The sequence below is a fragment of the Mastomys coucha genome, unplaced genomic scaffold (genome assembly GCF_008632895.1).
Source record: "Mastomys coucha isolate ucsf_1 unplaced genomic scaffold, UCSF_Mcou_1 pScaffold22, whole genome shotgun sequence".
NCBI lineage: Eukaryota > Metazoa > Chordata > Mammalia > Rodentia > Muridae > Mastomys > Mastomys coucha.
This window is the reverse complement of record NW_022196905.1, coordinates 67,409,701-67,433,137: the sequence shown is the minus strand read 5'-3', so window position 1 is coordinate 67,433,137 and position 23,437 is coordinate 67,409,701. Positions and strand designations below refer to the sequence as shown.

General features: G+C 37.4%; 1 protein-coding gene across 9 annotated transcripts in view; it reads right to left on the bottom strand.

The window, feature by feature from the left end:
- Positions 1 to 23,437, bottom strand: part of Fip1l1 (factor interacting with PAPOLA and CPSF1) — a 62,088-nt gene that overhangs the window by 6,756 nt on the left and 31,895 nt on the right. For 6 of the 9 annotated variants that reach the window (XM_031342745.1, XM_031342746.1, XM_031342751.1 and 3 more), the window contains 5 exons: positions 17,626 to 17,719; positions 16,077 to 16,233; positions 4,714 to 4,740; positions 2,736 to 2,790; positions 1,595 to 1,650 (listed from right to left, as the gene is read on the bottom strand). In XM_031342745.1, coding sequence (XP_031198605.1) covers positions 1,595 to 1,650; positions 2,736 to 2,790; positions 4,714 to 4,740; positions 16,077 to 16,233; positions 17,626 to 17,719 — 389 coding nt within the window. The remainder of the gene's footprint in view (positions 1 to 1,594; positions 1,651 to 2,735; positions 2,791 to 4,713; positions 4,741 to 16,076; positions 16,234 to 17,625; positions 17,720 to 23,437) is intronic. The other 3 variants (XM_031342747.1, XM_031342748.1, XM_031342753.1) reach the window with 1 other exon arrangement.

Below are 23,437 nucleotides of genomic sequence, written 5' to 3'. Positions count from 1 at the left end.
GGGCCTCTTATGGAATGTTGATGGGCCTGGTTATTTGCTACGATCAAAGTTCATGTGTGAGTGCAATGGCCATGCCATGCTTAGAAGACAGGCAGCATTTACAGCACTCCACCCTACCTCCTCAACGTTGTCTGAACCTTCCAAGGGTGACACAAATGTCCATTTAGGAATGGGTGTTCAACGGGTAGTTGTGGATCTTTCATTTACCATCTTTGTTGCAGATACCATCTAATCCAGACTCTTCTAAGCCTCTCTCTCTTTCATGTCACACGGTGAGACAATCTCATGATGCCCATGCTATTCTCTTGCTGTCTGTCTGGGAGTGTTTCACCTAACAACTATGTACAGGATTGTTCTTCCCACCTTCCCTTCACCATGCACAGTATCCATTGCAGGGACTGTGGACCTCAGTGGAGAAAGAACCCGCAGAAGGGAGTATGGCAAGAGAACTCAAAGTGGAACTTGAATAGCACATGACCTTAGTTCTTGAGGCAGTGGCACTCTATGTGAGGACTGACTCCAACAAGAAGTCATCCCTCTCTGGAGGAAAGGTACCATCAAGTAGCATCACATTGCTACAGGAGAATCCTTCATAAAAGATGCAATATACAGGAAATTCCACTATAATGTTAAGTGGATGTTGCCACAGCTAACAGCCACCACTATGACTGAAGCAAGACCCTCCACAAACAAAGACTGACTCACTGAAGGGCTCAAGTCATTACTAGCATTTTTAGGAACAAAAAATACTTATTTTTTTTTTTAAATTAAGGGCCATATGCTCCTTGAAACACATTCCTGAACACTTATAAAGCATAATATAAACAATCATTACTTTCCTATGCTGGGAAAATAAAAAGCTTCATGTAAAGTGTTCTCATCACGTTTGCTTTATTGTGCCAGTCTGGAAACCCAACTTGTTCTGTCTCCAAAGTAAACCTATGCTGCAGGTGTGAGCACGACACCTGCAGTTCCTAAGTTACTGTTCCCTTACCCCACACCACTGCACAGCATACACAGTCACCTACGGCTGAGTAGGAGACGCCTCTCACTCATTTCTCAAGATAACTTCTTTTCTGTCCAGTCACTGGCCATCTCCTCCTGACCAATGAACTGAATAAGGATAACCACTATAACTCACCCCACCTTAAGTTAGTACAATGTACAGCATTTTAAAGTAAACAAAGGAGCACCAGAAGCCTTTGGTGTGCCTGAAGTTGTTAAAAGTGAAAAAGAGAGGCAGGCGGCAGGGGTGGATGATGGCAACATACACATAGCTTACCAAAAGAAAAGAAAAAAGGAAAAAAACTAAGGTCACCTGGACACAGGACTCATGGACAGTGAGACTGAGATAAATAAATCCTATGCTGTTTCAGGATAAGCTGAACCCTCAAGACCTATTGTGCTACAAATTTTTAAGGCATCAATTGATAAAGTATATTTTCTAAAGCAGTCTGTCAGATATACAGACTTAATTCTTTCAACTGTTACTTCTTAGTTACTCTGCTAACTTAAGCCATGAAAACATGTTTCTATTTCTTTACCAAGATGTACTCTGCTGATTCACGGTGGATCTGGGTGGTGAGTAACTTACCATTGCCATACGGAAATGCTCGTGCAGAACGGCTGTCATAACCAGAGGAATGGCCACTGTGGAGGAGAGAAGGATCTTTATATCTAATGCAAATGCGTACTCAATCTTAAGAGTTCAGTGGAAACAAAAGAGAGCAAGGCAAAAGTAAGTCTGAAAATCTGTTACAAGGTCTTGCTATTTTTTTAATATAACATGGACTTTTTCACTTCAAAAACCTCAGACCCAGTAGGTACTTGCTGATACTGTTCAGCCTAACTCGTGCAATCAATTTCAGCTGACTCAGTGAGATAGACAAGGAAAATCTGAAACTAAAGAAATGTTTGGGGTTTAAAACTTAATCTTAAAAAATTGGTTTTAATGACTCTAAATTAGTTATAAATCATCAGTAATTAATACTTTAGATAGAACACTCTGAGAAACAAGTATGTATTTAACAAGAATGTAATGAAAACTAAATCCTCACCTCTCACAATTTGCTTTCTGGAGCAGCACCTTGAATACTACATGGATGGCTAGATGCCACCATACTAAGTGAGCCCAATTTTCCTTTGCTTTTACATAATTTGACTAATACTTTTTAGAATTTCCACTCAGAATGAAGTAATGGAATAGCTCCCATTCACTAGTGAGTTCTGCTGGCTGAGATGTGCACCATTATAATCTTCACAATGAAGTCTAGAGAGACAGTAAGCTGGCAACACTGATGTGAAATCTTAAGGGGGGGTTAAACACAAACTGCCGGGGGGAATACTCTTCAATACAGGAGGCTAAGAAAATTAAGTACAAGACATGAGAAAATAAGGCCACACTGCCTTAGGGGACAGCTCAGGCGTTCCAGCTCAGGAAGCAGAGATGCAGCAGGATAGCGGGAAGAAAATAGCTTTTCTTTTTATTAAGGTACAGTAACAGTTGTTCTTTCCTCTTTTCAATAGATAAAAATTCATTATTAATGATTTCTAACAACCTTTTTCTTTTCCCTGTTTTGATATTAGGCTATAGTTTCATCTAAGTAATTAATACAGATTAAACTTATGCATGGACAGGTGCTATATCTATTAGGAAATGCAAGCAAAGACATATTTGTAAGGTTCTGCTGCAAGGCTGTCAATGATCAACAACTCAAAGTAGCACACGGCTTTACCTTTCTATTGTTGGTATAAGAGATGGAGGTGGAGCGCCTGGTGGAGGGGGGAAACCTGAAACATTCAACCAAAGATAAGATATTAACAAACAAACAGGACGCATACGTAATATTAAGAGTGAAACACAGTTGCTGAGTATCACTAATATTTTTTGAGGACACAAACGTGCTTCTCTATGTCATAACGAACAGGAAAAAATAAAGCTGAAACTTATAAACAGTGTTTTAGAGCAGTAACATTGTTAATTAACAGTCTGGTCTAACACACAGAGCACAAACTGTCAGGACACCCGGTCTTATTTTCAGCACCACACACACCCCATTTTGTGTGTCTAAGAAAGTTAGTCTCAGTGCCTTACCTTTTCCACATAAAATATACAGTAGCAGTGTTGCCATCAGATTATGTTTTGAAGAAACACAAATAAAATAGCATTTACCTCTTTTAAAAATATTCTGAGTTTCAGATTTATAGAAATTTCTTTAAAGCATGTAATTTGTAAATAAAATCTAGCCAGTAAATATATGTGTTCATAGCAAGAAAATCTGCCATGGAATATTCTTTAAATAACACAATACAACAGACTACAAAGTAAGGCACATAGTAGAAATTTTTGATTAGTCTGGAGGCAAATAATCTGTACCTTTGTCTTGTGTGGTCAGCACCCTCAATCACTTGCATAGCTACATGAAATCCCACAGGACAATACAGCTAAAAGGGACCTCACTTAGTATGTCATCTCCTCTATACTTTCAGAATATGGCACAGCACCACAGCCCAAGCAAGACTTCACAGTCCCACAACTCAAGAGACCTATTTTTTTCTCCCAGGTTTTAACAACCTCCATTACTAGGAAATGCCATCAAATTCAAGAGTTTCAGTCTTTTGCTCTCAGGTTCATGTCCTGATGGAGATAAGTCCATTATTATATCCCAACTATCTTCACTTATTGGCAACTTTCCTGATGACTTAATGCCTCTTCTCAGTACTCTCTGGGGACACGAATCTCAGTTCTCTCATTCTTCTCAGAGCTTCACTAAATCAATCTTTAGCCTTGTTTCAAACTATGTTAAGTTTACTAAGCTTGTCACTCTGTCCAGGCTTAGCCTCTTAACTCTTCTTCTACTAACATCAAGACAAGCCCAGGCTTAGCAGTTACAACAGTAGTCCTCGAGTCCACGTCCTACACGACACAGATTCACAGCCAGACTGTCTTTCAGACACAATAGTGGCTTAGACTTCTTCTGCTCAGCCTTTTCTCAGCCACATACACACAGTCAGTGACTGTATTCCTAGCTAAGCACGGACACTAACCTTTGCAGTCTAAACTTCATTTTCTGCTTATCCAGGTCATTGTGTATTGAGACCCACTCTCCTCAGCAAAATCACTAGTGACTCTCTTCACACTCCTTGGATTTTATACTGAACTCTAATCTTTCAGTAGGAAGTAACTGACAGAAATTGGAAGTACAAGGCTGGGCTACTCAAGCTCCTACTGACTACACCAAGGTCCAATAATCACCACTCTAAGAACAAGTGCTCAGCTAGTTATTAAGCCATACAACTTCTGTGTGGTCTAGAACATACTTTCTCATGACAATGAATTATGACAGTGGATAAACAACCAGAAACCATGATAATATCAAGATAAATTATTTCTCTTTTCTTTTTGGATCACTTTTACATACAATAAAAGTCATTGGTCTAAAAGGCTTTTCAAACAGTGATTTTACTTTACACCATCTACTGTTCTCACAAACTGTTAAGGTGAGAATTTCTAATTCTATGGGTAAGACAAGCTTAAGAAAACTAAATTGTCTTAGTGCTGGAATGAAGCGAAGGCAGAGCTGAAAATAGGACCTTGAAATCCCGGTGAGCTATTGTACATTCTAACCACATCAACACCGGCCCTCCTGTAACTATAAGCTTGAAATTTCATGTTCATTAACAATGATGGAGAAGACATGAAAAAAGTTTTACCTGGAGGTGGTACAGTTATTGGAATACCTAAAAAACAAGTGATGAAATTTAATATAGTAACTGGATTTCAGAACCTGTTATGTTTTTATGCCATCACCAAAACAAACTTTGAAATAAACCCCTGACTCAGGGTCCTGGCTTAGCACTCAAGAGAAGCGCTCTGTTTTCTTGTGAACCAACAATTCAAGTACAGCATCCAACTTTCCTGATGAAAAACCAGTCTAAAAACTCCATAACAAGATTGTCCCACTAGTTGGAATCACAAATAAAGTTAGACGGCACATCACTTAAAAAAAGCACACTTGTGATACACAAAATCAAGCTCCATAACGTTGAAAAGCTCACTAAATTTGGTCACAAGAATCTGGTTTTGTTAGCTTAACACTTTAGTGGAAATCCTGCAGGGAGGAAAGATTCAGGCTATCATCCACTTCTCAAAAGGCTAAATGTGGGCTATTCAAGTGTGAAAGCTGTTTTACTGCTATTACTAGGAGCCAATAGTCAATACTTTCTTTGGTTTGTGGAAGTAAAAGAGTATAGGAAAGTTATATGGACAGACAGTCAGACAGAGACACACACACAAACACACACTAATGTAAGCACAGATGACTGCCTTTTAGAGGTATTAGCAAAATAAAACTTGAGTATCTCTCTACTATGTATAAACATTATAACCTTTAAGAAATAAGCTATACATGAACACTCTAAATTTGCACTGGCCAACTGTCCCTGTTAAGTACTACGCATCTAAAATTAAATCCAAAATTTAAGAAATACGCGAAAGCCAAGGTATAACATGGAAACTGGAACTTTTGGTTGAAAAAAATAATGATCTCAAATAACAAAACAAGAAAAAAAAGTGAAACAACCTTCTCATTAAAAGTTTTATATGGGGCTGGAGAGATGGCTCAGTGGTTAAGAGCACTGACTGCTCTTCCGAAGGTCCTAAGTTCAAATCCCAGCAACCACATGGTGGCTCACAACCATCTGTACAGTTACAGTGTACTCATATACATAAAATAAGTAAAAAAATATTTTTTAAAGTTTTATATTATAAACTCTACTGTTCAAACAGTTTTGTTAAATACTATCTTTAAAACAACCTCAAAACTAGCCAAAGGAGGGGGCAATCAAATTCATTTACGAGCTGCACCCAAGTGAACAGAAGCACTTTCAAATGTTTCCTTGAGCAGAGAAGGCTGCTGCTAGGGTATTTAAACTGCTCTGGAACACATGTTTTATTGGAGTGAGGCTTTCATGAGTAAGAGCTTAAGAGAGCACATGGCCTTGCACCACAGACACAAGTACCTGATCAAACACCATGAACTAGAAGGTTATGGAACCTGCAGAGTGAAGAGGTATGGAAGGCAGCCATGGCAATCGCAACCTACCAAGCTAACCCACAGCAAACACATTTTCATCTACCCCAAGGTTTTCCTGATGCTTCTCATGTCACTGAAGTCCAAGGATCTAAGAGAGAACCAAGAATCCCAAATGTGAAGTTAAATGAGGAAAGGTAGAAGGGAGAAGAGTGTGTGTGTGTGTGTATTATATACACACACACTTTACAACAGTACAAATAACTCTAGTGAACCTTACTATCTGAGTTTGTTTTCACATTCAATACATGAATGTATCTATGCTGTTTTTGATGTGTAGCCCAGTGCTAGACCAGTTTCTCTCTGTGCTACTCTCACTGAGTAATGTTACCAAAACATGTTTATGAGTAGCTACTAGCATTACTTTAGCTAAACTTACTAAAATGAGAATTTGGTGCAAAAAAAAAAAAAAAGGGACAAATTTGCTAGTCAAGGGTCTTCAAAATCGCCCTCAAAAGTTTTTAAATGGTGAAAACGAGCACAGAAGGCACGTGACCGAATTTTTCTCCAAAAGCAGTTAAAGTTCCCATGTTGGTTGGGTTTATGGTAAAGTGGCACTGCTGATGTCATTTGAGAAGACAGCCTCAACTGAGAAATTGCCTCCATAAGACTGGCAAGTGTATCCAACATTTTCTTCAACAATGATTGCTGTGGGTAGCCCCAGCTCATGGTGGAGCAGGGAAGGGGGGAGAGACACACATACAACCCTGAAGAGGGCCCTGACCTGTGTCAGAAAGGAGGAGGAGAAAACCAGGAGACACAAGCCAGTGAGGGCTTCTGTTCAGCTCCTGCCTTGATCCTGCCCTGACTTCCTTTGGTGATGGAATGTGATATGGAAGTATAAGCCAAATAAACACTTTCCTCCTTGTGTTGCTTTTGGTCCCAGTGCTTTATCACGACATTAGAAACCGTAACTAAAACGATTATAATCTGTCTTTAATTTTAATCTTACTATAGTAATATCCGACAAAAGATTTTTAAAAATCATCTGGAACCTGGAGTGAGCGGGGCCAGGGCCAGAGCCAGGGGACTTGCAGAGGTCCTGAGTTCAGTTCCCAGCAGCCATAGACATGATGACTCACGGCCATCTGTACAGCTACAATGTATTCATACACATAAAATAAATAAAAGAAATCTTTAAAAAAAAAAAATCAGGGGCTGGAGAGATGGCTCAGTGGTTAAGAGCACTGACTGCTCTTCCAGAGGTCCTGAGTTCAATTCCCAGCAACCACATGGTGGCTCATGATCATCTGTAGTGGGATCTGATCTCTTCTTCTGGTGTGTCTGAAGACAGCTACAGTGTACTTACATACATAAAATAAATAAATAAATCTTTAAAAAAAATTTAAAAAATAAGAAAGGAAAAAAATCATCTGGAACTAATAACAGAGTAAAAAAAAATGCTATATCCAGTTGTCTTTCCAACTGGTGCCTCTCCAATAGAAAGCTTGCATGTTAGTAGAAAGGGCTCTTCCAAGGGAGACCTTTATTTATGTAAGATTTTACTTCAGTGTAAACAACTGTTTGTGGGAAAGGACTAGAAAGCTGATGAAACATTCAGCCAATTCCTTGACATCTCAGAAACATTTCCAAGCAATAATTAAGGAAGTTTAATAATACAATAGAAATCCACATTTTAACTTAAAGACCTCTAGTGTTTAACTTTTTAAAAAACAAAAACAAATAAGTGTACAGAAAATTCATTCCAAAAAAAATTTTTTTTCCTTCCCTGGACAACTCCAATAGACTTAAACATACGAATCAAGTACTTTGTTTCTGCTATGTATGTATGTATGTATGTATGTATGTATGTATGTATGTATACATATTTGCATATCCCTGTCTGTCTTATTTTGCTTTGAGACAATGTAGCTCTGGCTAGCCTAAAACTCTCTAGGGAAACAGGCTGGCCTGGAACTCAGATACCTAGCTGTATTTGATTTCCAAGTGCTGAGACTAAAAGCCCATGCCGTCGCCTCTAGCATTATATAAATTATCTGGGAAGATTACATGCCTGAAGAGCCTTCTGTAACAGGAGTGTAAACACTAAACACCTCAGCAAAGTGACCACCCATTCACATTCATGCACTTCCTTGCATCAGAATCACCCAGTTTGTAATTGCTGGGATATTCTAGAATTTCTCATTCAAAATGTCCATGGCAAAAAACAAACCAACCAACCAAAGCTGCATTCCCAAGAAATCCTCAGACAAGGTTGTTATGCTGGAACCAGACACTGGATTATAACCCACACTTTTAATCTTAACTTTTGAGAGACTCAGATATACAGCTGAAAACTAAATCAACTTCAAACTTTTGTGAAACAAAGGCACTGACCATGACAGTAAAGTATAATGACAACTTATGGGGGGAGGGGGTTGTTAACGGGATAAAGACAGACAGACAAACAGAATATTTAGTAGCTTTTCCAATATATCATGACTATTCTTTTTGGTTTTTTTTTTTTGGTTTTTTGAGACAGGATTTCTCTGTGTAGCCCTGGCTGTCCTCGAACTTAGAAATCCACCTGCCTCTGCCTCCCAAGTGCTAGGATTAAAGGTGTGTGCCACTACCGCCCGGCCATGACTATTCTTAAATGTAAAATGGGGTCAGGGAGGGACCTAAAATTCCACCTAGGGAACTGAGGCAAATAGAAAGGCAGTATTCCTGCTAAATATTAAAAAATGACAAAAATGACCTGTACCAATAATTCACACAAAATATTCTGAAGACACACATTTAAAAAGAAAAAAAAAGAAGAAAAAAAAACTGTGAACAACTGTCTGTAAGTAAATTCATTTTCACCAGTGATTTGTAGAAACACACTAGGCAGCTTCTGGCACAGTGCCACAAGTCCTTCTTCCTCCTGGTACAAATGCCTTCCCACACTTCTGGCATTTGAATCCTCTACTAAGTGAGAGGGTCTTCATTACACAGACAACACAAAACCAGCAAAAAAAAACCAAAAACCAAAAAACAAAAAAATAAATAAATAAATAAATAAATAAATAAAACAACCCCCCCCCCCCCGACAAGGCCAAAGCCATGACTAGGCTACAAAGACAGAGAGAGATGTCTGTTGGCACTCTTTCTATTAGCACCTCAGGTGGTGAGGAACTCAAGGCCGACTGGCCCACAACCCAACAGGGCTAGAGAGGGAGGACCCAGCAGTTTACAGTGCTCAGGCTCTTAGCTCCCAGCACCCACGTGGTGATTCACAACCATCAGTAATCCTAGAGGACAGCTGGCACTCTAGTCTGATCTCAGCAGGTACCAGATATGGCATATATGCATGTAAACTCCTTCTACACATAAAATAAAACAAATGCATCTTTTTAAAAAGAAAGCTAGCTTTTAATCTAAGGGAGTGAGCTTAGAGACTAAGACTTACTCAGTTAAGCCCTTAGAAATGACTTCAAAGTCCAAGAGAAAGCTTCAAGTAGAGAATGTGACTAAGCTACTGTTAGATTCCTAACCAAGACAGAAACAATATGCCATTTTTTTTTTTTTCGAGACAGGGTTTCTCTGTGTAGCCCTGGCTGTCCTGGAACTCACTCTGTAGACCAGGCTGGCCTCGAACTCAGAAATCCACCTGCCTCTGCCTCCCAAGTGCTGGGATTAAAGGCGTGCGCCACCACCGCCCGGCACAATATGCCATTTTAAGACACTAGATTCTAGGATAATTGTAATGTAGTAATAGAAAACATAATACATACGTATCTTTTATCTTTTAAGTCTAAAACAAAGATAAAAACCTGGCAGCATTATGTGAGTTCTGCTTCCTGTTTCTCACTAACTCCGAACCCCATCATTAGTATAATGTAAGCCTAGAAAATTCTGACTTAGGTCTCATGCTTCTACTTAAAGGCAAAGTCAGAGGCTTGGATAAAGACAATAAGCCAAATGTGTATAATTTTTTTGAATATCATTTAACAGAAATGCTTTACAAATTAGAATATGAATATATATATATATATATATTAAACACTGAACTACTTTTTTTTTTAATGAGTAAACCAACTAAATTGCATAAGAAAGTCATGGTAAAATAAATGTATTAAAATGCTATGACAAAATTTAAATGATTGAGTTTCCAGCATATCTTATCCAAAAAGTCGTTAATACACAAGGCTTTGTATTTTTTAGGATCAATCAATCATCAAACTCATAAAATTTAATTCCATCAAAAAATAAAATTCTATCTCCAACTCAAACATATTTGATAGAAATGCCACTATTTTTTTTATTTATTTTGGGGATTTCACAACAGGGTTTCTCTGTGTAGCTCTGGATGTCCTGGAACTCTCTCCGTAGACAAGGCTAGCCTCGAACTCAGAGATCCATCCGCCTGCCTCTGCCTCTCAAGTGCTGTGATTAAACCACTATCACCCCACAAATGTCAATACTTTAAAGAAAACTTATAGTTGATTTTTATCAGCTCTTCTATACTCATAATGTTACTAGATATTAAAACTATAACTTAAACTCTACAAACTGCAGTGCCAACTGTACACTGAAGGTAACAATTCAGGCTGAGGACATGGTTCACTTGGTACAGTACTTGCACAAAGCTTGGATTTGGTCCCCAGAACCCCATTAACTGGGAATAAGGTTCGATCAATATATCTGAAATCTCAGCACTCTCAAGGTGGAAACAAGAGGACCAGAAGTTTAGTCATCCTTTGCTACTCAGGCCCTATCTTAAATAAAACAAAACAAACAAAACATCCAACCAAACAAACAAACAAACAAAAAACCAATTAGTTGTGGAACTCACATCTAATATCACAACATCTGGGGAGGCTGAGTGAGGAGGACTATCAGGTGTCTGAGGCTAACATCAACTAGAGAGCCTTCCAAACTTGTTATGGGCAGGGTTGGTGGTTAAAGTGCTTGCTGTGCAAGCATGATGCCCTGAGATTACAGTCATGAGAAAGTGGAGCATAAAGGCTGCATCTATAGTGGAGCCTGGGGTAAGGAGACCAGACAGGCAGATCCCAGGGGCTTACTGGCTAGTCAGCCTAGTAGTGCTCAAGCTCCAGGTTCATTCAGTAAGAGGGAAAACACTGTCTTAAAGAATAAGGCAGAGGACAACAGAAAGAGACCTGAAGTTAACCTCTCACTTCCACAGTATTACAAACAGGCAAGTGTGCACCCGCCCCCTACGTACAGATATTATGATCTGAACATCCATATAAAAAAGAACATTAAAAACCCATCTTAAGCTTTTAATATCTATGAAATATATATAAAACAAAATATAATATTAAAGCTAATTAACATTTAAAGTGTAAACTATGAGCTTTCCCTAAAATTAGTTCATCACCATCAAATTCCTCTGTTTTAGAAACAAATTAGACTATACCCCGCTGGATGAATTGTAAGATGACTCCTCTTAAAAAAAAAAAAAAAGGAGGACTCCTCTATAGACTACCTAGAAAAGGTAAACTCAGAGAAAAAAGTAGAACAGAGATGGCCAACAGCTGGGGGTAGATGTAGTTAACTCTTGAAAAGGTAGAAATGGAGAGATGGGAAGGTTTTAGGTAAGTGATGCTACTAAATAAATGAGTCACAACTCGTTAGAATAATGAACTCATATGCATGACAACGATAAATGCCATACAAAATAAACTAGTCAATAATACCAATCATTGCAATTTTACAGTATTTTATTCCAACTTTCAATTATTTCAAACCCTTTCAGTTAAGCATAAGATGGTCCCCGTGGATAGTGACACCTTAGATGAATGGATTAAAGAGCACCTGGTTCTGCTCTTACAAGCTCCCCAACCTCTGCACTTGACACTGAGGAAGAGAAGTCTCCTAAGCTGCTGCTATGCTTCTACACAATCCTTCGACTCAGCCTTCTCAGCAAGAACTTACCCACTGCAATTTGGTTATCAATGAAAACAGACCAGTAAAGTGGCTGGCACTCTCTATTCTGTTATTTTCAAGTTAATTGGTTAAATTTTGAAACCTCACTAGTATCCACTTCAAGTGTCATTCTAAAACAAAATGAGTTTACAGACGGGCTGTACTCATTCATGTCAGCGCCTTAAGAAAGGAAGCAGTCAGCGTATTAGATACTGGTTAGTGTTCCACTAGCACGGAAGAACATGGAATTATACTAATGTGTTCCTGCAGCAATCTCACAGAATAGAATTTTGATTCATTGGACAGTGAACAGATCTTTAGTAACAGAAGCCATGACTAATCACTATTTGTTTTCAAGTTACTACAACTGTGGTTATATTAAACATGTTAGCATTCCTGGAAGTCTCTTTCGTCTGTCTGAAGGAGCCTCCTCTGCTCCTCATTCTATGATCCTATGATGGATGCATGTCTTCAGATGGATGTTTGAGGAAAAGAGGAACAATACACTTCCTGCCAACTATTTGACTATGTCTTAGAAGAGAACTGTTTCTGTCAGCTTATATTTTTTTAAAAAATTTTCAGATTTATTTTATGTGTGTGAGTATTTCATCTAAATATATGTATGCATATCACATGCATACCCAGTGTCCCTGGAGGTCAGAAGAAAGTGGAATCACAGATGGTTGGAGCCACCACATAGGTGCTAGGAACTGAAACCAAGTCTTCTGCAAAAGCAGCCAGTTCTCAACAGCTGAGCCATCTCTCTAGATCTTTCCAGCTCATAATCTTAAGAACTATTTAAGAATACTCACTCACATGATGAGTCCTATCTATAAACCTCCACACAGAGATGACCACAAATATTAATTTCCAAAGCAAGAATAGCTAGAAATATAGTTATGCTATGATAAAAGGTGTTACATAGGTTTGTTCAAAGCAAATCTACATAAGCAGTCTTTTTATTTTCTTAAGAAGAAAAAACTATTAACAACCAAAAGAAGGACATATCATTAGTTTATCTGTTTCATTACATTTTGAAAAAATAATTTTAAGAAAAGTTAACATTAAAATATATTTTTAAAAAGTCTCAAAAGGGTTTTCCCCCTTTGTATTTCAAAATTTCTAAAGAAAGAATAAGAACACTGTGTAAGAAATACACAGTATCTTTCAACAGGTGATACCTAAAGAGACCCTACCCCACACAGCTTTCTTTCCCAGTGCCAGTGATCCTACAGTGCTTTAAATCAGTGGTGACAGGACAGTGCGTCTGTGGGTCTACAGCAAACAGCACCTGAAAATACAGCTCCAGTCTAGCTGATATGTACCTACACATCTGCATATTTCAGGTGGTGCAAGGCTGAGTGCGTGAACTACCTGGCATCTGACAGTCATCTCCTGTAGAACTGCAACAAAAATGTAGCTAGTTTATATTTATTCAGCTAACATGCTCAGGGAATGCCAAGTGTACACAAGCCTGGTACTGAGGGAGACACAGACTGACACTCATTATACTCCTGACAATAACACACCACAGTAAAAACAAGGGGTAATTCAGATGGTCTCAACTAATAGATAATCTAGTATGAATTGATAACTCCAGATAGCAAACACGCCATGGTTAGATACTTCTTAAATATGAATAAAAAGCAGAGAACCGAGCATTAAGTATATAATTAGACTAATGTACAGAAAAATGAATGGTACTATATATTACAATGTCACAGATTCAAGGACTTGTTATCTTTATGAAAATCACATAAATACATGTATGTGATTTACATTTTATTTTGTGTATAGGACAGGGTAATAGATTCATGTGGAGGTCAGTCGTCAGTCCTCTCCTTTCAAATGTAGATCCTGAGAATCAAATTCAGGTCATCGGGCTTATTAGTATTTGTAACAAGTACCTCCACACAGTGAGCCATCCTTCCAGCCTAAGATTTATTATTATTTTATAAACAAGGGCAATATAGCAAAGAAATGAGAGAAATTCTGCTGTTTTATAAAAAATAAATTTCCATACAATGCCATTGCCTATCAGTAATATCCTACAGTCTCCTAGTATTCTATAACAGCAAAGTATTCTTTACTAACTCATACTTTTTTCCCTCATTGCTTTCATTGGCCAACTAGTCTTATATACATAAAAAACATTAGCCTTAGGCAAATACTGCTTCATGAGTAAATAAGAACTTTATTTTTCATTTTCTTGAAAAAATTTGCATGCATCTGGAAAACATCATGCTAGGAGAATCAAACAGACAAAAGGAGTCAAACACTGAATGAATGAACTCACAGGAGAAACCTAGGAGACAAAACTCAGAAATGCAGAGCAGAATGGAAGTTAGCAGCATTGGGATGAGAGTTGGAAACAGAAAATGCTGTAGCTGTAGGTACAGAGTTTCAGTCTTAGATACTTACTATAGAGCACTGACTATAGCCAATCGGAACTACTTATTTCAAAATAGCTACAAGGATAGATTTTGAGGCTAGAGTGATACTTCAGCTGTTAAGAGCACATACTCTCTTCCAGAAGATCTCAGTTCAGCTCCCAGCAGGGTCTGTACGTCTCATCACTGTGCACATCTCAACACATATGCACATAGACACATACACTTACACTCTCACACACACACATAATTAAACTTGAAATACTTAAAGAATGAATAGATTTTAAGAAGTCTCACCACAAAATATGAAATGATTAAAGTATGTTAATAAGTTTAAAATCATTTCATAATATAAATACATAAATGAAAGCACATTGTACCCCATAAACAAATACAATATTTGTTGATTAAAAGTAAATTTTTCAAGAACTTTAGTACCAGTAAAGCTGAGCATGTTAACAAATTAACTATTTTCACATCTTATCATTTTATTTTTTCAGAGACTTAAGGCACCACTTTGTATCTTCACTATGAATCACCTAAGTCCCTTTCATCTGATTAATTCTCAACAAGACTCAAGAGTTACAGGTCTAGTGTAACTGGACTTAGAAATGTTCTGTACTCCATTTGTCTAAAGACATTTTCTGAGAGAAGAACATCTGTCAGACTGCATTTCCCTCTGTTCCGAGATAACAGATTTTTCTAAAGCCACAGACCATTTCTCATCTTATTTGAGAGTTGAAGTGACAGTAAAGGACTCTAAGTACTAAGGACACAGGGCAGATGGAGTAGGAGACATTTGTAAGTCAGAACAAGCATTGGGAAGAAGCAATCTGGCTCTAGACTCAGTGATCACACCTGTACCTTACAGGGGACATCTCACTCCCAAACCCAGAGTGGGGGCCCTGGGTCTTCAGTAAGCTGTAATTTTACTAAGAGAAGGAAAATTCTGGAGCATGTTTCCATATAATTAGACCAGGACCTGAAGCTAATGTTTACCATTTACTGTTGGTACTCTCCCTAGGAAGAATGGACTCTGTATCTCCATCAGCCTGCCAGTGTTGTAGAAAGCTGGTTAGAGGTGAGAAGCACTGAAAACTTGCTGAAAGAGCTGAGAAAGACCACCAGGAGAGCTGTGGGGACTGTTTGCAGACTTTTTTCTTTATCACTACGGCTTTGGTTTCTAACTATCCTTAGTAGTAAAAAATGTGCTAACATTTATTCTTTTTGTTTAAAAGAAAGACACATTAAATAACTAGCACTCAGTGGTCATCTCTTAAACAGAAACCATCACACGGAAACAATGACCACCAGAATGATCCCAATTTCACAGGGCATCACTGTTTTGAACCTATTCTAATTCGAAAAGTGACTTTGAAATCTTTTTTTAATATAAGTCAACATATAGTTTATAATTCAGTAAGGATTTCTCCACACACTACTAGCAAACTCAGTTTGTTGTTACAATTATATTTTGAGGTCAATATTATATCTGTTTATTCTTCTCCACTTTAAAATATTATTTCTGCTATGCTGAAATAACAAGATACAATAATAAAAAACAATAAATACTAGAGTTAAATAAGATTCAGTGTGAATCTACTGAAAATGCTACTTTTAATGCAGTATAATTAATCCTAATAGTACTTCCAAATATCTATCTTCACCTTTCCGCTCCAAGCTTAAGAAGTAGTTAAGCAGAGGCTCTCCCTAGTCTTACCTGGCGGTGGGATGAGAGGAGGGGCAGTGCTGACCGTTGGAGGAGGTGGGAGAAATGGAGGAGGAGGGAGGTGAGTAGGAGGAGCCCCTGGAGGGAAAAATGGAGGTGGTTTGCTGAAATTGTTGTCTACTTCAGTGGCAGATCTGTCAGAAAGGACCTAAAATTGAAGCATAATTAATTAGAAAGATAAGTAAATGTTCTTGTCTAATTGAATCTTGTTAAGTTCACCTTCTCTAACCTAAAAAGTCAAACAAAATGGTTTTAAACCTCACACTTTTAGGGGGTAATATTTCAACGTGATTATGCTTGTAAGTACATTATGTGAGCATAGACTCATACACCTACTGTTAAAAATGTTCATATTCAAAGCCTAGGCGAGAGAACTAAACTACCAAAAGATTTTCAGTAAGTAGTAGTCAAAACATTTCAAGTTAGACACAAATACAACACAGCAAGTCATCTCAGACAAAGTCCAAGGACTGGAGTTAGGTATAGAAGTGATCAGTAGAGATCTAGCTCTGAGACATTCACATGCCTACAGGCCAGGCCTTTGAGGACCTGATTTCACTACCCAGTAAAGGGTTAAGTATGTGGAAACAGATGGAAAACAAGCAGTTAGGAGATGTAACTAACTTTTCGAGTGAGCCTCTGCTCAGAGCAGAAGTTCCCCTGGAAAAGGGCACAGTGTTGTCTGTGACCAGCTCACAACAAACACCACAGGATGGCTCGAGCCTACTAAAGCCATACAGGGACACGGCTACCATAGACTGCAGCTCTACTGCTCATATGGCATGACAGAATCCGACGTGCAATGAGTCTTCAATTCTTACTAAAACATACTATTTAAATATATAATTCTTTTAACTAAAATTCTTCTACATTTGAGTACACAATTTTTTGAGCATTCTACTCATAACCTATTAACATTGAAATTGATTTTACAAAGTTATGACATTGTAATGGTAGGAAGAAAAAGAAAAATGTTCTACTTTTCCAAAAAAATTACCTTTAAAGATAATTTATTCTAAGATAAAGATAGATTATTTGTTAAGAAGCATAAAAATGCTAAAAAGCACATTTTGTATACTTCATTGACAATCAACATCTAGGTGGTAGAAATCTAGGTGATTTTCCTCTTACTTTTCTTTTCTTTTCTTTTTTGTTTTTTGGTTTTTTGAGACAGGGTTTCTCTGTATAGCCCTGGCTGTCCTGGAACTCACTCTGTAGACCAGGCTGGCCTTGAACTCAGAAATCCGCCTGCCTCTGCCTCCCAAGTGCTGGTATTAAAGGTCCTCTTACTTTTCAATGAGATTATATAGTTTGTTTATAACAAGCAAAGGAAAACTTCACTAGCAGAAATTAAGAGATTACAGGAAAATTTCCTAATTAATATAAATAAGGTCAATGGCTTTGCATCAGAAATCCATTTGTAGCACTGAAAGCAACTGACACAGCCCAGTGGTAGGAGACACACACACACACACACGCGTGCACACACTCTCCATCAATTAAACCACAATGCACAACACTTGGGTTTTAGATACGAAACCTGGATATTGCTGTTCTCATTTGCACGCCGTCTTCCTTCTACTCTGCTGATGGTTATTGTCTGACCAATGACATCAATTGCTCCAGGTAATCTCCTGAAACACAGAAGTTTGAATCAATTCTGTTTTCTCTAACTATATGACTGAAAAATAATAAAAACATTAACAAATAAACACTTCCTGGCCAGTGGTGGCACACGCCTTTAAATCCCAGCACTTGGGAGGCAGAGACAGGCAGATTTCTGAGTTCGAGGCCAGCCTAGTCTACAGAGTGAGTTCCAGGACAGCCAGGGATGTACAGAGAAACCTTGTCTCAAAAAACCAAACCGAAGCAAAACAAAAAAAATCCTAACTTTCTGTGATGTATTTTTAAAATAAAAATATATCAAAAGAATTTCTCTGAGGTAGAGTTCCATACTACTTTGTAATCTGATTTTGTTTTAAAAAAAATATTATTTCATTAAAGTAGTTTGTAACCAATCTTCATAGAATAGAATTCAGATACTAGTAAATGCTGACAAACTGAAATAAAATTTTGTTAGCTATTACTATTCCAACAAATAATTCTAATCCTCACTTAAAGTTCTCAAAAGAGGCTTAAAAAAATGGTTATTTTTACACACAAATACACCATATATACTATGCTCTTTAGTGATGTACTGCAGGCTTTGAAACATCAAAAGAAAAAAGGAAGCCAAGTTTTCCTCTTTAGTGACTCTCCTGATAAACACAGATAAACCTGCCTTACCTGCAGTTTGGTATTTATAATCCCTCTCAAGATTTGAGAAGGTAAGGATAAATGGTCTACCATAAACCACTCTTGGACTTAGCAGGAACACTCAGGTTATTTTTGTTTGTTTTGTTTTGTTTCTTCAATAATCACTATTATGTAGTTGTGGAAGGACTTTTAAAAGCTATTACATGCCCAAACCAATGAGAAAGAGGAACCACTTACGCAAACAGGCTATGAAAAGCAGATGTAACGATCGTCTCACCTTGCAAGTCCTAACAATTCAAACTTTAAAATGTCACAGAAGTAAAATAATGGGAATACAACAGATGTTTCCAGCTACCAAGTCAAGCTCTGAAATGGTGAATAGATGAATAACAATGCCTATTTTTTAGATGCTTATAGTGCTATACCTAAGCCCCCCATCCTTCAAAGAAATCCAAAAAAAACAAAACAAACAAGTGTATATGTTTTGTATGCAGTAAGATCAAAGTGCAGAGTGCAGCTAATTGACATTATTATTGGACAGCAAAACCAATTTTCATGCCTGAAGCCTTCTAACTCCATGAACTATGGACTTCCAACAAGGAAATTAATTCCATGAACTTCCTTCTAACAAGGTAATTGACTCACTTTTGAAAACACTAGGACTTTTCTGGAAATAATGCATTAGCAAGTTTGTTTCCATTAATCATTACTTTATAGCCATAAAAGAGAGCCCACCACTAAAAGTACACAAGAATATCAGAGATGTCATCCAAGTACAAGGGGACATCCTTCATTGTCTTCTATTCTAGACTCAACAATGTAGCAGAAAACTCAGATACAAACCAATGTCAACAATGACCACGTCTTCTTACTAACTAGCTTTTGTACACTTTTAATACAATAAAACAGTGTTCAAGCCTTTCTAATTTTATAGATCATTCAATTCCTAGAATCCTCCACAAAGCCATGAGCAGGAGTAATGCACACAAGTTAGGTATATGTTCTGTTTGAAGATTTATTTTCATTTGTATTCGAGTGTGTGCAGGTGCCCATGAAGCCTTACCAGACTGCTGGCTCCCAGGGAGCAGCAGTTATGGTCTGCTCACAGGCACACAACGGCGGTGCTGTAAATCAAACACCAGTCCTTTGCAAGAGCAACAAGCTTTCTTAACCACTGAGCTAGCTTTCCAGCCAGCAATTCATAGAACATCCTCTATTATAAGTGGGGAAATACCCCAACTTTGACATACAGAGAAAAATCCAAATATGAAAAAGGCAAATAATCCTCCAATTTGTACTCTAATCCAAAACTACGCTGATCACTGACTGCTTCCTACCAAGACACATACTCCAACACACCCGGACAGGATGCTTTTTACTCTCACCATTTACAGGCACAAAACCTCAACACCAAAATCTACTACTCTATTCCTACTCTAGTCCCCACTGCAGACTTGGTTCTCTTCCCCAATTTTAACGCTTATTCCCACCAAAAACTCTCAGCCGCATTTGTTTAGATCTGCAGTTGAGGCTGCAGACTGTCTGACTCAATAAAGGCACTCACTGAAAAGACGGCCAGTCTGACACTAACTTCCACAGTAAGGAAGGACATGTCTAATAAACTGTCCAGCACTGATCACAACAACTTTCTGCTTTTACAACTTCTGGGGCAGGAGGTTTGCAGCTCTTTCACCTTTACCTTAAAAGAGGAGCACAGATTAGTTTTCTCAGTTTTAAGTGGAATAATCACAACAGATGCAAGATGGCATACACCGTGTTTATAAAACTATGCAGCTGAGAATCAGTCTTCACAGTACATCTCAGAAGGAAATCCAGAACACAGCAGTCACCTCCATTCCTAAGATTCTTTGCCTAGGTTTTTTTCAAACAAAAAAACAAAACCACACCAACTAACTCACTTTTATCAGAATAAATTTGCCATAGTGTTCACAAGTGGATTATGACATATTCATAGGTGTAACAAAGTAAACAATAGTACCTAACGTAAAAAAACACAATGAAATATGTTAAAACTCCGTTAGTCCTGATCCACATTATGGAAATACACTGAATCACATTAGTCCCCAAATGTGTGCCCATCAAGTTTCCCACTCCACCATATGAGGATCAAACCTAGGGCCTCATACACGCTAGGCATGTTGCTTGAAAACATTCAGTAGTATTTCACGGCACAAGAGCTGCTGCTACCTCAGATGGCAACATAGTACAGCTAGGCTAACTGGGCTTCCAAAGCTCCTCAGGAAAGCTGAGTCGGCTCCTGCCATTCTCACAGTTCTTAACATTAGACTCAACTATATTGTAAAGAGCAGAGACAGAAACTAACAACCACTCTGGATATCTGAGTTTTCTAGCTTAAACAGGCTCTTGTTCATAAGAAGTTTCCATCTTGTAAATATTCTACAAATATGAAAACATCTCTGAAATCAAATTAAAATGTCGTATTTTGATGATTCCAATGTCCCAGAAAGAACTGAAAAGGCTAACAAAGATACAACTGGAATCTCTCACTGGCAACCAGAGGTCAAAGGTTATTTGCTAATCACTGTCAGAATTTTATGTCTAAGTTACCCACTTTTAGCAGGCAAGGCAAAGGCACCCGAAGTGCAAAGCTCTTTAGGGTATATGATAAAAATAAAGCATTAGTCTGTAGACTGTTTGTTGGTAATTCTAAAACTTGTATCAACTGAGCATGTTACTTACATTTACTCATTACTTATGTATGACACAATAACTATTACTATCCACATTTTTATATACGAGAATATGGAGCAAAACTGAACCCTGTCAATTCCATTTGAGAGAAATATGACAGTAACTATTAAATTTTACTAGAAATAAAACACAAATGAAATATGCCTAAGCAACCCAGGACATACATGTTATATTAAAAATGGAGTTTTGTAAAATGATGCTTACTATAAAGGAAAAGTACATTTATTAAAATCAGACCTAATTCATTATAAAAAGCATAATAAATGACACAAAAAACAACAATACTACTTAGAACCACCAAGTTGACTGTAACTCAGAAATTACTACCATATGCTATGAAAGCGCCCAAACCAGATGAAACGTGCAGTATCTGTACAACAAAAACAGAAGGAACTTCACAGACCCATTCTCATACATCCAAGGCTGTGTGCAGTACAGCAGTGTGAGTCAATCAGATCAGGGAGTCACAACAACGGTGTGGCTTCACTAAGGAAGAGCAAGTACGTTTAACTAGCACATGCAGGGCTTTCTAGGAAGGACCACGAGGTCCCAAACATTAAGTAGATATATGTGTATATATGTATAATGCAGACAAAAGACCACTGTGCAAATCACTGTTTACAAATGAGTTAATGATGCAAAGACTCCAGAACATTTTTCTAGCCTTCTATTTCTGAGGTTTTTTTTTTTTTAATAATATAGTTTCTAATAAAAATAGAAAAGCAGATATTTCAAAGATTTAGTCTCTAAAAAATAAAGCACTTGAATTTTTCTTATATTAAAAAATTAAATATATTTATTTTATATGTATGGATTTTTTCTGCATGCTTATCTGTACACCATGTGCATGCCTGATGTCTATAATGGTCACAAGAGGGGGTCTGATCCCCTGGGACTAGAGTTAAATAGTTGTGAGCCTCCAAGTGAGGAGAACTGAGAACTGAACCTGAATCCTCTGCAAGAATAATAAATGAACTTAGCCACTGAGCCATCTCTTGATCTAGCTGGTGAGGTGTCTTGATCAGGTCATGCAGACATATAGCCATAACCTCTCCTAAGCTACTATAGGAAAAGATGTACTAACACACAAGATTAACGTAAGTGCACGAATGGGAACAAGGGACATTTTAAATGGTATGATGGGCACAAACCAAGAGAAGGAATGTAGATGAAGTATTGTATAGGATGCCTACTGCAAACATGTCTATCATTCAGCTTGGAAATCAAGATGCATAAAATCCTTCTGAAAGTGGTTGGTAATCAATCAAAAGGCAGAAAGTATAAATAAAATGAATTTTAAACATTTACATATAGGACTCTGAGGCTAAAAATGTTAACCAATGCCAGTTCTCAGTACAGCAACATCTATAGTTCTACTATAAAACTCCATGGCAAGCTAGCATTTGATTTGAATCTTTCAGCCAACCCAGAATTAAGCCTCTAGGTCAATTTGGATAGCAATGTTGCTGGTCAGGATAAATATAAATTCAATGATTATTCACTTAGATTATTTCTTATACAGAAGTGCCATTAACACAAGTATTAAAATTCTGAATAACATGTAATTGCTAATACGAAAAAATTCATTCTAATTGACTCTACACATCAGATCTAACTTTCTTTACTTAAAATATTTTCAAATTTGATTCTAAATATAAAGTTTTGGTATCATTTAAGTATAATTAAAACCTGCCAATCAAGACTATGTAAGATACTTTTTTTTCATTTTTAAAAAAGCTATGGTATATTTTGCTGGTAATGGGCTTTATGTATTTAATGTGTATGAGTGTTTTGTGTGCATATATGTACCACATGCATGCCTGGTGCCCATGGAGGTCAGAAGAAGGCATCAAGTACCTGAAACTGAAGTTATGGATAACTGTGTACCATATATGTGCTGGAAATTAAATCCAGTTCTCCTCAACTTAACCACTGAGCCATCTCTTCACCTCCTCCCCTCCCCTTTTTATTCCAATTCTTAACCAACAAAAACAAAAACTGTTCTAAAAATTTTACCTGATTAGTACTAGACTGATAGGATTAAAAAAAAAAAGTCAAAATACTGTCTTTGATATGAATGGCTATTTTTTCTTTGACATGAATAACTTATTGTTTTCTAACAGCAAACCTCAATTCGACTAGAAAGTCTTACAACTAAGAATATATAACTAAGCCTCTACAGGAAAAAAAAAAAACCCACTCAAATCAAACTTTATTTTGATAGCACTACCCCCTTTGCTTTTCATAAAATGCTACAATCAAAAGCATGTGCCATAATTTGCGTATCTAAAAATTTTTCAATTAAATGATTAAAAATGAACCACAAGATCATTAGCACATAGACATAGGAAGAAAGCATAAAA